At 58.2% G+C, this 16008-nt stretch overlaps 2 protein-coding genes across 2 annotated transcripts; one reads left to right on the forward strand and one right to left on the reverse strand.

Annotated features, from left to right (window-relative positions):
* Positions 1 to 37: 37 nt before the first annotated feature.
* On the reverse strand, positions 38 to 673 carry LOC144246972 (lysyl oxidase homolog 1-like; the record flags this gene model as incomplete). Its single annotated transcript, XM_077786005.1, has 1 exon — positions 38 to 673. A coding segment is annotated over exon 1 (636 nt), but the record flags the coding sequence as incomplete, so codon positions are not given.
* Positions 674 to 6992: 6319 nt separating this feature from the next.
* Positions 6993 to 13457, forward strand: INSYN1 (inhibitory synaptic factor 1). The gene is made up of 2 exons (XM_077785853.1): positions 6993 to 7154; positions 12693 to 13457. The coding sequence occupies exons 1-2, from the start codon at positions 7083 to 7085 to the stop codon at positions 13335 to 13337; spliced, it is 717 nt and encodes a 238-aa protein (XP_077641979.1). The 5' UTR covers positions 6993 to 7082; the 3' UTR covers positions 13338 to 13457.
* The last annotated feature ends 2551 nt before the right edge of the window (positions 13458 to 16008 follow it).

Raw genomic sequence — 16008 nt, forward strand, 5'->3', positions numbered from 1 at the left:
CTGTCCCCATAGGTGTCCCCATCCCTGTCCCTGTCCCCATCCCTGTCCTTATCCCTGTCCCTATTCCTGTCCCCATTTCTGTCCCCAGAGGTGTCCCCATCCCTGTCCCTACAGGTGTCCCCATCCCTGTCCCCATCCCTGTCCCCGCCGCCACCGCGCTCCGCGACGCGGGCACACCGTCGGGGCGCTCCGCTTGCGGTGCCACCCCCGCGGCGACAAAGGGCGGCTGTCCGGCCGAGGCGAAGGCGAACGACGACACGGCCACCCCCGGGGCTGTCGCGCCCGCCTGCCGGCCGCGCCCCGCCTGTCGCCGCTGTCCCCCCGCGCCGTCGCCCAGCGGCCCGTCCCGCCAGTTGGGCGGCACCTGGCCGAACCCGAAGGGATGTCGCGCTTGTCCCCGCACTGTCCCCGAGGCGGGCGCCTGGCGGCGGACGCTGCCGCCCGTCCCCGCTGTCCCCGCTGTCCCCGCGGTCCCCGCGGTCCCCGCCAGCCACAGGCGGCTGCCCGCGGGCCGCTCCTGCCCGGCGGGCACGAACTCGGCGCCGCTGTTGAGGAGGCTGTAGAGCCGCCCGTTGTTCTCCCACTGGATCAGCTGCCGCCACGGCTCCTGCGCCGCCGCCAGCAGCAGCAGCGCGGCCCAGAGCGCCCCGCGCCGCCACAGCCCCGCCGCCATCGCCGCCGGCGGTCCCCGTCCGGTGGCACCGCTGGTGGCACCGCTGGTGGCACCGCCGAGCGCCGCTCGGGCCCGTCCCGCTCGGAGCGCGGGGCCGGCAGCGCCTCCGCCGCCTCCTTTTCCTCCTCCTCCTCCTCCTCCTTTTCCTCCTTCTCCGCTTCTTTCTCCTCTTTTCCCTTCTCCTCCTTTTCCAAGCCTTCCTCCCTCCTCTTCCTCCTCCTCCTTTTCCTTCTCCTCCTCCTCTTTTTCCTTCTCCTCCTCCTCCTCCTTCTCCTCCTCCTCCTTCTCCTCCTTTTCCAAGCCTTCCTCCCTCCTCTTCCTCCTCCTTTCCTCCTCCTCCTTTTCCTTCTCCTCCTCCTTTTTTTCCTTCTCCTCCTCCTCCTTCTCCTCCTCCTCCTTCTCCTCCTTTTCCAAGCCTTCCTCCCTTCTCCTCCTCCTCCGACCCCGCCTCCTCCTCCTCTTTTTCCTCCTCCTGTCCCTCCTTCTCCTTCTCCCCCTTTTCCAAACCTTCCTCCCACTCCCTCCTCTCCCTCCTCCTCCTCCTCCTCCTTCTCCTTTTCCAAGCCTTCCTCCTCCTCCTCCTCCTCCTCCCCTTTTTCCTTCTCCCCCTTTTCCAAGCCTTCCTCCCTCTCCCTCCTCCTCCTCCGGCAGGAATTCTGCTGCAGTTCCGCGGGATTCGCTCCAAGGCTTCGCTCGCCCAGCGGATTCCCCCACTCCGGAAGTGCATCCAGGCGGGAAAAAAAAACAAACTTGGAATTTTCACTTTTCCCTAATTTTTTTGAACCCCGGACTGACTCCCGGAGTGAATTTTGGGTGGAATTCCTCCGGATTCGGTCCCGGGAAGCGCCTCCAGAGCGGATCCTGCCCTCCGGGAGAAGGCGCGAATTGCATCCAGTGGGGATAAAAAAAAAAAAAAGTGGAATTTCCCATTTTCCCGCTTTTGGAATCCTTCAGGGATCCCTTTTCCTGCCCAATTCCCACCACTTCCCGATTTTCCCGGGAAAAGCCCATTCCCAAAGGAAAACCCTGCCCAATAAATGGGATTTTCTCCCAGCTTTTGCCTCTTTGGGGCCATTTGGGATTTTCCCTCTGGATAGTAAATCCCGAATTATGGCGGAGAATGCCTGGAATTCATCGGGAATTTGGCTGGAGTTCCCCCCCCCCCTTTTTTTTTTGGGGGGGGGGGGGGGAATGTTGAATAAAAAATGGAATTCAAAGACGGAATCCCCAAATCCCAAACCCCATGGCCGGTGGGACCCCAAATCCCTCTGGATCCCCCAAGAATTCCCGGGTTTTCCCCTCTTGGGAATGCTGGAGTTGATGAAGCAGGGCAGGATGGAAATCCGGGAAAATTCCCAAATCCCCAATCCCAAACCCAAAATCCCATATCCCAAATACCCAATTGTCAAATCCCCATTCCCAAATCCCAATCCCCAAATCCTGATTCCCAAATCCCCAAATCTCCAAACTCTAAATCCCCAAACCCCCAAATCCCCAATCCCCAAATCCCAAATCCCCAATCCCCAAATCCAAATCCCAAATCCCCAATCCCCAAATCCCAACCCCCAAACCCCAATCCCCAATCCCCAAACCCCCAAATCTCCAATTCCCAAATCCCAACCTCCAAACTCCAAATCCCCAAACCCCCAAACCCCCAAACCCCCAAATCCCAAATCTCCAACCTCCAAATCCCCAAATCTCATATTCCCAAACCCCCAAATCCCAAATCTCCAAATTCCAAAATCCCAAACCCCCAAATCCCCAATCCCCAAATCTCCAAACTCCAAACCTCCAAACCCCCAAATCCCAAATCCCAATCTCCAAACCCCCAAATCCCCAAACCCCAAACCCCCAAATCCCAAATCCCAATCTCCAAATCCCCAAATCCCCAAACTCCAAACCCACAAATCCCAAATCCCAAATCCCCAATTCCCAAATCCCAAACTCCAAATCCCCAAATCCCCAATCCCCAAATCTCATATTCCCAAATCCCCAATCCCCAAATCTCCAAATCCCCAAACCCCAAACCCCCAAATCCCAAATCCCAATCTCCAAATCCCCAAACCCCAAACCCCCAAATCCCAAATCCCAATCTCCAAATCCCCAAATCCCCAATCCCCAAATCTCCAAATCCCCAAACCCCAAACCCCCAAATCCCAGATCCCAAATCCCGGTGTCAGCGCCGCCAGGGGGCGCACGCAGCCCGCGCTGGAGCGGCCAATCCCGGGAAAACCCGGGAAATTTTGGGATCGGGATTCCTCGGGAGAGCGAGGCCGGGGAATCCCAAAATCCCGGCCGGAACTGGGGAATCGCCTCCGTCCCGGCATTCCCGGCGGGAATCTCCCATGTTCCAGAAGGTTCTGGGGCTCCGGAAGGATCCCGTTCCAACATCGAGGCAGGAGAAATTCCCGGATCCAGGGGGTGCGGAGGATTCCCAAATCCCCAATCCCAAACCCCTAAACCCCAAATCCCCAATCCCAAATCGGAAATCCTAAATCTCCAGTCCCCAAATCCTCAATTCCCAACGTCAAATACCCAATCTGAAATCCCCACTCTCAAACCCAAAACTCCAAATCCCAATCCCCAATCCCCAAATTGCAAATCCCAAATCTACAAATCCCAAATCCCTCATCCCCAATCCCAAAGTCTTCAAATCCCCAATCTGAAATCTCAAATCTCCAACGCCAAACCAAAAATTCCAAATTTTTAATGCCAAATCTCCAAAACCCGAAATCCCCAACCCCAAACCCCGAAGGTACAAATCCCTAAATCCAACATCAAACAAATCCCATTCTCCAGGGGCTCCAGAAGATCCCAATCCCGCAGGAACTCCCATCACTTCCGCCCACAGGGAACAGGAATGAATCAGTGGAATTCTCCCCCCAACATTGGGAATTTTGGCGGGAAAAGACTCCAGGATGGGATTTTTTGGAGCTCCACCCGAAAACCCCTAAATCCTGAATTCTGGAGTATCAAGAATCCATCCATCCATCCATCCATCCATCCATCATCCATCCCCATGTCCATCTCTCTCTCCCTGCAGGTCAGAGGTTGGATTGTGCTCTGGATCTGCAGGTGGATGCTTGGACTTTTCCACATCCCATAAAAATCATCCCCAAATCCCCGTGGAGTGGAGGCAGGGGGAGCATCTTTGGAGGAGGGGGGAAAATTGGAAGAGAGAGACTCCTCCCAAGTGAATATCCCCAGGGCTGCCTCAGTTTCCCAAAATCCTATTCCCGCTCCATCCCTGCTCCATCCTGGGGTCCATACCGCTCCATCCCGGATCCATCCCCGCTCCCTCCCCGCTCCATCCCCGCTCCATCCCCTCTCCATCCCCTCTCCATCCCCTCTCCATCCCCGCTCCATCCCCGCTCCATCCCCTCTCCATCCCCTCTCCATCCCCTCTCCATCCCCTCTCCATCCCGGCTCCATCCCCTCTCCATCCCCGCTCCATCCCCTCTCCATCCCCTCTCCATCCCGGCTCCATCCCCTCTCCATCCCGGCTCCATCCCCTCTCCATCCCCTCTCCATCCCCTCTCCATCCCCTCTCCATCCCCTCTCCATCCCCGCTCCATCCCCGCTCCATCCCGGGATCCATCCCCTCTCCATCCCCGCTCCATCCCCTCTCCATCCCCGCTCCCTCCCCTCTCCATCCCCGCTCCATCCCCGCTCCATCCCCGCTCCATCCCCGCTCCATCCCCGCTCCATCCCCTCTCCATCCCCGCTCCCTCCCCTCTCCATCCCCGCTCCATCCCCGCTCCCTCCCCTCTCCATCCCCGCTCCCTCCCCTCTCCATCCCCGCTCCATCCCCTCTCCATCCCGGCTCCATCCCCTCTCCATCCCCTCTCCATCCCCTCTCCATCCCCTCTCCATCCCCTCTCCATCCGGCTCCATCCCCGCTCCATCCCCTCTCCATCCCCTCTCCATCCCCTCTCCATCCCGCTCCATCCCCGCTCCATCCCCGCTCCATCCCCTCTCCATCCCGTTCCCTCCCCGCTCCATCCCGCTCCGTTCCCGCTGCCGGTGCCTTTAATTCCCGTTTCCCGGCGCAGGCCCGGCCCCTCCGGTGACACAGCAGCGCCGGCGCGGGGCCGGGCGGAGCGCGGGGAGGCTGCGGCCGGAGCGGGGCCGGGCCGGGCCCTCCGCCGCTCATGGCCCTGCCCGGGGCCCGCTCCGCCCGCCCGGCGCCCGGCGAGAGCCCGGCCCTGAGCCCGCAGCGCCGCCGGTGCGTGCGGGGGTCCCGGAGAGGGGACACGGGGAGAGGGGATTCGGGAATTGGGGAATGGGGATGCGGGATTCGGGCATGGAGGATGAGAGCGGCGGGGATGGAGGACGCAGAGAGCGGGAATCGGGAATGAAGGAACGGGGATGGAGGATTCAGGAATAGGGGATGGAGGAACCGGGGATGGAGGATGCGGGAACCGGGGATGGAGGAACCGGGGATGGAGGATGCGGGAACCGAGGATGGAGGATTCGGGAACCGGGAATTGAAAATTCGTGAACCTGGGCTGGAGGATGCAGGAAACCGGGGATGGAGGATTCGAGGATGGAGGATTCAGGACCGGGGAATGGAGGATTCGGGTACCGGGAATTGAGAATTCGGGAGCCGGGGCTGAGAGATTCGGAGAGCGGGGCTGGAAGCTGCGGATACCGGCACCCTCCATCCCCGGAGCCCGGGAGGACGCGGGGACCGGGGCTGGGGATTGCCGGTACCGGGGCTGGGGGATGTACCGGGGATGTACCGGTACCGGGGCTGGGGGATGCCGGTACCGGGGATGTACCGGTACCGGGGCTGGGGATTGCCGGTACCGGGGATGGGGGATGTACCGGGGATGTACCGGTACCGGGGCTGAGAGATGCCGGTACCGGGGCTGGAGGATGCCGGTACCGGCGAGGGAAACGCGGCCCTACCGATCCCCCTCCCCGTGCGCACCCCCGCGCCGGCTCCCCCCGCCCCGCCCCGCTCTCCCCGCGCCGTTCCCGGTTCCCGAGGGGGCACTCGGGGGCACGGCGCCTTCTCCCCCCGCCGCGGCCGGGGCGGGGCCGGCACCGGAGCGCGCCGGGGTGGAGGGATGGCAGCGGGAGGAGCCCCGGGGCCGCTGCCACCCCGCGCCGGGCTGTCCCCGCCGGGCTGTCCCCGCCGGGCTGTCCCCGCCGGGCTGTCCCCGCCGGGCTGTCCCCGCCGGGCTGTCCCCGCCGGTAACGTGTCCCCCCCGCCACAGCGAGCGGAGCAGAGCGGCCCCGGCCCCCGCGGAAAAGCCCTGAGGGAGGCGGGAGCCGGCGGCGAGGAAGAGGAGGAGGAGGAGGAGGAGGAGGAGGAGGAGGAGGAGGAGGAAGCGAGGGAAGGAGCCGGGGGAAAACAGGAGCGGGAAGAGCTCGGAGCGGAGCCCGGGAGCGGCCGGAGCGCGCCGGTGAGTGCAGAGCGTCCCCTGTCCCCGGGGTGTCCCTGTCCGCGGCCCCCTGTCCCTCTGGGTGTCCCCCTGTCCCTCTGGGTGTCCCTGTCCGTGTCCCTGTGTCCCCCTGGCTGTCCCTCTGTCCCCCTGTCTGTCCCCCTGTTACTCTGGGTGTCCCTCTGGGTGTCCCTGTCCCAGTCCGTGTCCCCCTGTCCCTCTGGGTGTCCCTGTCCGTGTCCCCCTGTCCCTCTGTCTGTCCCTGTCCATATCCCTGTGTCCCTGTGGGTGTCCCTATCCGTGTCCCCCTGTCCCTGTCCGTGTCCCTGTCCATATCCCTGTGTCCCTCTGGGTGTCCCTGTCCGTGTCCCCCTGTCCCTGTGGGTGTCCCTGTCCGTGTCCCCCTGTCCCTCTGTCTGTCCATCCCCCGGCGGTCCCACCCTGCCAAGCTCAGCCTGGGGAGGGGACAGCGGGAGCCCACGTGGGGCGGGGAAGGGGGGTGACATTCCCAGCGACATTCCCGACCCCCATCCTACCCCCCACAATTTGCGGGCAGAAGCGACCGCAACCCTCCCCAAGAACCTTCCCGTCCCTTGTCCCTCTGTCCCCGCAGGAGGACAGCCGGACACCGGACCCGCCACCCCTCCTCCTCCTCGGCGACACGCGCTGGAATTCCGCTTCCGAACAAACCCCATCCTCTCCTCTCCTCCTCCTCCTCCTCCTCCTGCCGCCGCCACCACCGGCGGTGTCACCGCAGGGCCGGAGCGTCCCCGCATGGTGCAGCCGCGGCGGCGTTAAGATGGTGAGAGCTGGCCGGGCCGGGCCGGGCGGGGAGGATGAGCAGCGGCGCCGACACCGGCCCGGCCGCTTAGGGCACGATGGACTCGCGGAGCCGCCGGGATGCGCAGCGCACGGAGCGAGCCGCCCGCGGCACCGCCAGCACCGCCACCGCCACCGGCACCGGCACCGGCACCGCGCCCGGGCGGGGCGAGGCAGAGCGGGAGCGCATCCGCGGCCGCATGAGGATGGTGATCGGGCAGCTCGAGGGCATCCTGCGGGAGCTCAAGGAGGTGGCCAAGGAGCTCCGGGAGGTGCGGAAATAGCCGCGGGGGCCGGGGGACGCCCCAAAGGGACGGGCTTGATTGCTCGGCTCGGTTCCTCCGCGGTTCGGGATGTGGCAGAGCCACGGGGGGATTTGCCCTGAGGTGGGGTGGTAAAGAAGGGGAGGAAATTTGGGAGTTCCAGAAGTGGATTTGTAAAAAAGGGGAGGAAATTTGGGAGTCCCCTGAGGTGGATTTCAAAAAAAAGAGGAAATTTGGGCATCCTTGGGCTGGACTTCCAAAAGAGAGGAGAAAATACTGGAGTCTCTGACATGGATTTCCAAAAAAGAGAAGGAAATTTGGGAATCCTTGAGATAGATTTCCAAAAGAGAGGAGAAAATTTGGGTGTCCCTGGGCTGGATTTCCAAAAAAGAGGAGGAAATTTGGGTGTTCCTGAAGTGGATTTCAAAAAAAAGAGGGAATTCGGGCATCCTTGAGGTGGTTTTCCACAAAGAGAGGAGAAAATTTGGGTGTCCCTGGGCTGGATTTCCAAAAGAGAGGCGGAAATTTGGGAATCCCTGAGGTGGATTTCCAAAAAAGAGGAAATTTGGGAGTCCTTGAGGTGGATTTCCAAAAAAAGAGGAGGAAATTTGGACATCCCTGGGCTGGATTTCCAAAAAAGAGGAGGAAATTTGGGCGTTCCTGAAGTGGATTTCCAAAAAAGAGGAAATTTGGGAATCCTTGATGTGGATCTGCAAAAGAGAGAAGGAAATTTGGGAGTCCCTGGCTGGTGGCTTTGAGCCCAGGTGGGATCATGGATTGAGGTTCCCTTAGGGCCACCAAAAATCCTGGATTTGTGACACTGGGGTGTCCCCATGGAATCTTTGGGATGTCTCTGGCTGGTGACTTTGAGCTGAGGTGGGATCGTGGATTTGGATCCCCTCAGGGCCACCAAAAATGTCCTGGAATTGTGACACTGGGGTGTCCCCATGGAGGATTGGGGAATGTCCATCCCAGTGTCCATCTCTGCTCAGGGCCACCAAAGTGTCCTGGACTTGTGACATTGGGGTGTCCTCATGGAATTTTTGGGATGTCCCTGGCTGGTGGCTCCGAGCCAAGGTGGGATCACGGATTAAAGTCCCCTTAGTGCCACCAAAAATCCTGGAATTGTGACACTGGGGTGTCCCCATGGAATCTTTGGGATGTCCCTGGCCGGTGACTCTGAGCTGAGGTGGGATCATGGATTTGGGTCCCCTCAGGGCCACCAAAGTGTCCTGACCTTGTGACATCCTGGTTTTCCTGGTTTTCCTCCTTCCTTCCTTCCCATCCCTTTGTGTCCAGAATCATTCCCGGCCGTTCTGTGCCGGGGAAAACCATGATTAAAATCCATGGATGGAAAAATCCCCAAATCTCCGTTCAAACCACCCCAAAAATTCCCATGGGAAGGGCCCTTCCCGTCTGGAATTTCTGCAATGGGATCAATGGGATCAATGGGGTTCCCTCACAGCCTTTTCCCTGGAAAAATCCTGCCAGCGATCCCGATGGGAATAAATTCCCAAATAATGCTGGGATCAATAGGGGATTAACCAGGAACATCCAGGGGTTGTCACCCCAAAAAAAGCAGCTTTGGGAGAGGGTTGGGAATTATTTAGGAGCGGGATTTTGGGGGGATTTTGAGGAATTTTGGGAGCTGGGTATTGAGGACTTTGGGAATTGGTTTGGGAGATTTTGGGAGTGGGTTTGGGGGATTTAGGGAATTGGTTTGGGAGATTTTGAGAGTGGGTTTGGGGATTTTGGGAGTGGGTTTTGGGGATTTTGGGAATTGTTTTGTGGGATTTGGGAGCTGGGTTTGTGGGATTTTGGGAGCAGTTTTGGTGGGGTCCAGGCCTGGATCTCTCTATCCTGGGCTCAGATCCACTTCCCAATCCTCTTCCCAAACCCCTGTGGGGATGGACGGCCTGTCAGATCCCACCCCTTTGATCCCGTTGGATCCCAGCCCTTTGACCCCTTCAGATCCCAAACTTTGATCCCATTGGAACCCAAACCCTTGATCCCACCAGATCCCATCATTTGATCCCATTGGACCCCAAACTTTGATCCCATTGGATCCCATCCTTTGATCCTACCAGATCCCATCCTTTGATCCCACCAGATCCCATCCTTTGGTCCCATCAGATCCCATCCTTTGATCCCACCAGATCCCATCCTTTGATCCCACCAGATCCCATCCTTTGGTCCCGTCAGATCCCATCCTTTGATCCCATCGGATCTCAAACCCTTGATCCCATTGGATCCCATCCTTTGGTCCCATCAGATCCCAACCCTTAGGATCACGACATCCCAACACTCTGATTCCATCAGATCCCACCCCTCTGATCCCAGCCCAAAATCCAGGATCTGGAGCCGCCAATCCCAACCCCCAGCAGGAGCCTCCAGCTTGGCTTGCAGCCAAAATTCCCAAAATCCCATAAAAACAAGGATGGGGCTCCAGCTGTCCCACATCTGCCCGAGCTGGGTGGGAACAGCCGGGATTTTATTGGGAAGCTCCTGGCTGACACCAGGAACTCATCCCAAACTTTGTCCCCTGTTTGGAGGGGACAAATCCCCCCCCAGTTCCCTGGGAATGTCCCCAGGTATTTATCCCAAACACCCTCATGGGCTTGGAGGGGACAATTCCCCCCAAATTCCCTCATCCCAAACCCCCCTCCCCTGCTTGTGGGGATGAATCCTTCCCAGTTTCCTGGGAATTTTTCCCTACAAGTGAAAAGGGGGTTCAGGATGAATCCCTGGGGATGTTCCCAGGAAATTGGGGGGATTTTTTCCCATATAAATACACAATGAGGTTTGGGATGAATCCCTGGGGATGTTCCCAGGAAATTTGGGGAATTTTTTCCCCTATAAACACATGATGAGGTTTGGGATGAATCCCTGGGGATGTTCCCAGGAAATTGGGGGGATTTTTTCCCCCTCCAAGCTGGAAAAGCTCCGCCAGACTCCGTGAGGGAGGAAAAGGGGGGGAGTAAATCCAAAATCCTTCGTTCCGTGTTAATCCCCCGCGGGAGCCGGGTGTCACCGAGGGATTTAACCCCCGGTTTAAAATAGGGAATGATCCTAAAAATAGCCTGGAGTGACGCTAATCCCAGGATGGGGAGAGCCACAAGTGACACCAATCCCAGGATGGGGACGGGATTGGGATTGGGGACAGGATTGGGATGGGAACACCAATCCCAAGATAGGGACGGAATTGGGATGGGGACACCAATCCCAAAATAGGGACGGGATTGGGATGGAGACAGGATTGGGATGGGAACACCAATCCCAAGATAGGGACGGAATTGGGATGGGGACACCAATCCCAGGATGGGGATGGGATTGGGATTGGCATTGGCATTGAGTTGGGGACAGGCACAAGTGACACCAGTCCTGAGATGTGGCCAGATTTAGGATTGTGATTGTGCTTGTCCTTGTGATTGTGATTGGGACTGTGATTGTGATTGGGATTGGGATTGGGATTGGGTTTGAAATTGTGATTGGGATTGTGATTGGGATTGGGATTGTGATTGGGACTGTAATTGGGATTGGGTTTGGAATTGTGATTGGGATTGTGATTGTGATTGGGACTGTGATTGTGATTGGGATTGGGATTGGGATTGGGTTTGGAATTGTGATTGGGATTGTGATTGTGATTGGGATTGGTCTTGGAATTGTGATTGGGATTGTGATTGGGATTGTGATTGGGATTGGGATTGTGATTGTGACTGTGATTGTGACTGTGATTGGGACTGTGATTGGGACTGTGATTGTGATTGTGATTGGGTTTGGGACTGTGATTGGGATTGGAATTGGGATTGGGATTGGGATTGGGATGCACTTCTGGCTGTTCCTGCTCCATCCCGGTCCCTTCGGTGAGGCTGGGAAGGGGCCTCAGGTGACAGGGACATGTTGGCCCTGTCCCAGGGCTGAAATTCCCATGGGAAACAGAGGAGATATTCCAGCAGAAGCATTTGGTAACGGGGTATTCCCAAAGATTCCCAGCCTTCTTCCCAATTCTTCCTTGTCCCAAAAATGGAGAGGACAGAAAATCCCTTTTTTTACTCTCTTCCTCAAGTTCAGCTCTTTCTTTCCCAGAAAAGAGGAAAAAATAAAAGGAAAAGGGATCGGGAAGGGGAAAAACGAGTTTTTCTGATTTCCAGGCTTCCCTGGGGATATTCCAAACAAGCTTCAAAGCCAAAGCTGGAGGGATGGAAGGTTCCCATTTTATCTGGAAGTGCTGGGGTGGGGCAACAATGCAGAAATCCAAGGGGAGGTGTTGGGACCATCCATCCATCCATCCATCCATCATCCATCCATCATCCATCCATCATCCATCCATCCATCCATCCATCCATCCATCCATCCATCCATCCATCATCCATCCATCCATCATCCATCCATCATCCATCATCCATCATCCATCCATCATCCATCATCCATCCATCCATCCATCCATCATCCATCCATCATCCATCATCCATCCATCCATCCATCCATCCATCATTCATCCATCCATCCATCATCCATCCATCCATCATCCATCATCCATCATCCATCCATCCATCATCCATCCATCATCCATCATCCATCCATCAATCCATCCATCATCCATCCATCCATCCATCCATCCATCATCCATCCATCATCCATCCATCCATCCATCATCCATCCATCCATCATCCCCATCATCCATCCATCATCCATCCATCCATCCATCCATCCATCCATCCATCCATCATCCATCCATCCATCATCCCCATCATCCATCCATCATCCATCATCCATCCATCCATCCATCCATCCATCATCCATTCATCCATCATCCATCCATCATCCATGATCCATCCATCCATCCATCCATCCATCATCCATCCATCCATCATCCATCCATCATCCATCATCCATCCATCCATCCATCCATCCATCCATCCATCCATCCATCATCTATCATCCATCCATCCATCCATCCATCCATCCATCATCCATCCATCCATCCATCCATCCATCCATCCATCATCCATCCATCCATCCATCCATCCATCCATCATCCATCATCCATCCATCCATCCATCCATCCATCCATCCATGATCCATCCATCCATCCATGATCCATCCATCCATTCATCCATCCATCATCCATCCATCATCCATCCATCCATCCATCCATCCATCATCCATCATCCATCCATCATCCATCCATCAATCCATCCATCCATCATCCATCCATCATCCATCCATTCATCATCCATCATCCATCCATCCATCCATCATCCATCCATCCATCCATCATCCATCCATCCATCCATCATCCATCCATCCATCCATCCATCCATCATCCATCCATCCATCATCCATCATCCATCCATCCATCCATCCATCATCCATCCATTCATCATCCATCATCCATCCATCCATCCATCATCCATCCATCCATCCATCATCCATCCATCCATCCATCCATCCATCCATCCATCATCCATCCATCCATCCATCAATCCATCCATCCATCCATCCATCCATCCATCCATCCATCCCCGTATCCATCTCTCTCCACAGGTCGTGTCCCAGATTGACCGCCTGACGTCGGACTTCGCTCTGGACCTGGAGCCGGACGCTTGGACTCCGGCCACGGCCAGCAGCACGTCCAGCAGCGACCGGGGCGGCGCCAGCCTCGAGCTGGGCCCGCTGGACTTCGCCGCCTCCGACGTCCTCTCGGACAGCTGGGAATTCTGCTCCTTCCTGGACGCCTCCACGCCCTCGGACCCCGGCGATTGCCCGGAGCCGCCGCGGCCGCCGCCGGCCCGGCTGATGAACGGGGCGGTCCCCGTGGCCAACGGTCCCCGCGGGGGCGGGGGGACCCCAGATTCCTCCAGCGAGGAATGCTTCGGGAGCGCCGCCGTTCCCAAAATCCCGGCGCAGCAGCGGCCGGCGGGGACGCGGGAGCGCGTCCGCTTCAGCGACAAGGTGCTCTACCACGCCCTGTGCTGCGACGACGACGACGGCGACGGCGACGCCGACGTTCCCGACGATCCCGACGATCCTGCCGGGAAGGGGCCTCGGGAGCAGCCCCCGAGGAAGCCGGGCGCGATCCCGATCCGCAGGGCCACCAGGAACAGCAGCACCCAGACCGTGGCCGACAAGAGCACGCAGACACTGCTGCCCTACGTCCCGGCCAGGCAGAGAATTCCCAACAAAAACTGAACCCGTATCCGGGTTTGGGAGGGGTTTGGGGGAGGGGGAAAAAATCCCTGGGAAAGGGGCTGGAAAAGATCTATATATAAATATAAATATATATTTCAATAAATCCGTACTCCTCATAAACGCCGAGTGAGAAGGTGGCAACAAATATCCCGATATCCCGATATCCCCATGGTTTTCCAGGCTCAGGGAATTTTAAATGCCTTTTTTTTTTGATGGATAGAAGGATATCAATCATATCCTTCAATAAATCATCCAGCACGGAGAAATCCCGACCGCGACGCGGATGCGCCAGGAGGGGCCGGTCTCCATTCCGGAGGGCGGGAATGACGCAGGGATTGGGATGTGGGAATGCTGGAGGGGGTGGCAGGATTGGGAAGGGGGAATTTCCCGAATTTCCCTTCCCTGGGATGTCTTATCCCTGTTCGCTTTAGGGAAAATCAGTGGGGTCGGATTTTCCGGCTGAGGGGATGGTGGCTCCAGGATGTCACCGGAATGTCACCGGAATGTCTTTCCCAACTCTGAGAGGGACAACGAGGGGACCACCAAAACCCCCGGGAACGAGGACCTGGCCTTGGGAACTCCTCCCCACTGCATTCCCAACTTTTCTGGTGGAATTATCCCCGACCCCATGTCCTGCATCCACCCAAAAATGCTGGATTTGGAGCTGCAGTTTTCCTGGGCTCCCTAATCCCGCTCTTCCACGTGCAAACCCTGATTTTTCAGGGAAAGAAATCAGGTCCTGCTCTTGGAAATGAAGGAATCCAAAGCTCCAAATCCACCCCGGGCGTTTTTCCGAGGTATCCAAAGGGGTCGGAGCAGCAGCTGCTCCTGGGACAACATTCCCGTGTCCTTCCCGCTGGCGCCTCATCCCACAGGGACACATTTCCACCCCGGAGCATTCCTGGCACGAGGTTTTCCAAGGTTTTTCCGAGCCAAAAGTGCCACCTCAGCTCCCGATTGTCCATCCAGGTGGGAGGAGCTGCCTTCCTGAGCTTTTCCAGGCATCATCCCGGAGCCGGGACCGTGGGACGTGCGGAATTCCGCTCGATGCGACCCCAATCCGAGCGGGGCGAAACGAGCTTTTCCCCCAAATCCGGCTGGATCCGATTGAGGTTTTATTTTCTCGGCATACTGGGGAGGAGCAGCCTGGGAGCATCCTGGATTCCCACAGGAATATCCCAGTTCTGTTTGCCTGGCTGGCCAAGATGGCCCCATGGTCGGCCAAGATAGACCCATGGTTGGCCAAGATGGCCCCACGGATGGCCAAGATGGCCCCATGGTTGGCTAAGATAGACCCATGGCTGGGCAAGATAGACCCATGGTTGGCCAAGATGGCCCCACGGATGGCCAAGATGGCCCCATGGTTGGCTAAGATAGACCCATGGCTGGCCAAGATGGACCCATGGCTGGTCAACATGGCCCCACAGCTGGTCAACATGGCCCCACATCTGGCCTAATGGCCCTAGAGCTGGCCAAGGTGGCCCCATGGCTGACCCAATGGCCCCATGGCCAGCCAAGATAGACCCATGGCTGGCCAAGATGGCCCCATGGTTGGCCAAGATGGCCCCATGGCTGACCCAATGGCCCCATGGTTGGCCAAGATGGCCCCATGGGTGGCCAAGATGGCCCCATGGCTGGCCAAGATGGCCCCACAACTGGCCAAGATGGCCCCGTGGGTGGCCAAGATAGACCCATGGCTGGCCAAGATGGCCCCACAACTGGCCAAGATGGCCCCATGGGTGGCCAAGATAGACCCATGGCTGGCCAAGATGGCCCCACGGCTGGCCAAGATGGCCCCAGGGCTGGCCAAGATGGCCCCACGGCTGGCCAAGATGGCCCCATGGGTGGCCCAATGGCCCCATGGGTGGCCCAATGGCCCCATGGGGGCTCCCCACAGCCCTTGGAAGAGGCCGCAGGGAGCAGCAGGGGCGATCCGAGGGCGTGGCCGTAAGGGGCGGAGCCTCTCTTCATTCGGGCCGGAGACCAAATCCCGGGATGGATCCACGGTCATCCCGCTCCATCCCAGCCCGAGGCCGGCACGCTTCTCCCGGGCTGGATTTTGGGAATGTTCTCCCATCGGGATGCAGAGCTCGGGGCAGGACATCCAAAAACCATCCCGCACAGTGGGAGGATCCCTCAGGAATTCCCATCCCATCGGGAAGGATCCCTCAGGAATTCCCACCCCATCGGGAAGGATCCCCAGGAATTCCCACCCCATCGGGAAGGATCCCCAGGAATTCCCACCCCATCGGAAGGATCCCCAGGAATTCCCATCCCATCGGAGGGATCCCCAGGAATTCCCATCCCATCGGAGGGATCCCCAGGAATTCCCACCCCATCGGAGGGATCCCCAGGAATTCCCACCCCATCGGGAAGGATCCCCAGGAATTCCCACCCCATCGGAGGGATCCCCAGGAATTCCCACCCCTTTGGGAAGGATCCCCAGGAATTCCCACCCCATCGGGAAGGATCCCCCAGGAATTCCCACCCCCTTGGGAATGATCCCCAGGAATTCCCACCCCATCGGGAAGCTCGGGCATCCCTGGGGGATTTTCCTCCTCATGCCGGGGCTCCAACAGGCCCCGGGAATTTTTTCCTCCGGGAATTCCGACCCTTTCACCATTCCCGGCCAAACCCCACAGAGCGCACGGAGCCGGGAAGGATCGACCGG

The sequence above is a fragment of the Lonchura striata genome, chromosome 11, assembly GCF_046129695.1.
Source record: "Lonchura striata isolate bLonStr1 chromosome 11, bLonStr1.mat, whole genome shotgun sequence".
Classification (NCBI taxonomy): Eukaryota; Metazoa; Chordata; class Aves; order Passeriformes; family Estrildidae; genus Lonchura; species Lonchura striata.

Coding starts and splice junctions, on each gene's coding strand:
- INSYN1 (XM_077785853.1), top strand. CDS start 7,083: ATGAGGATGGTGATCGGGCAGCTCGAGGGCATCCTGCGGGAGCTCAAG. Junction 7,155..12,692: donor TGGCCAAGGAGCTCCGGGAG/GTGCGGAAATAG, acceptor CTCTCTCCACAG/GTCGTGTCCCAGATTGACCG.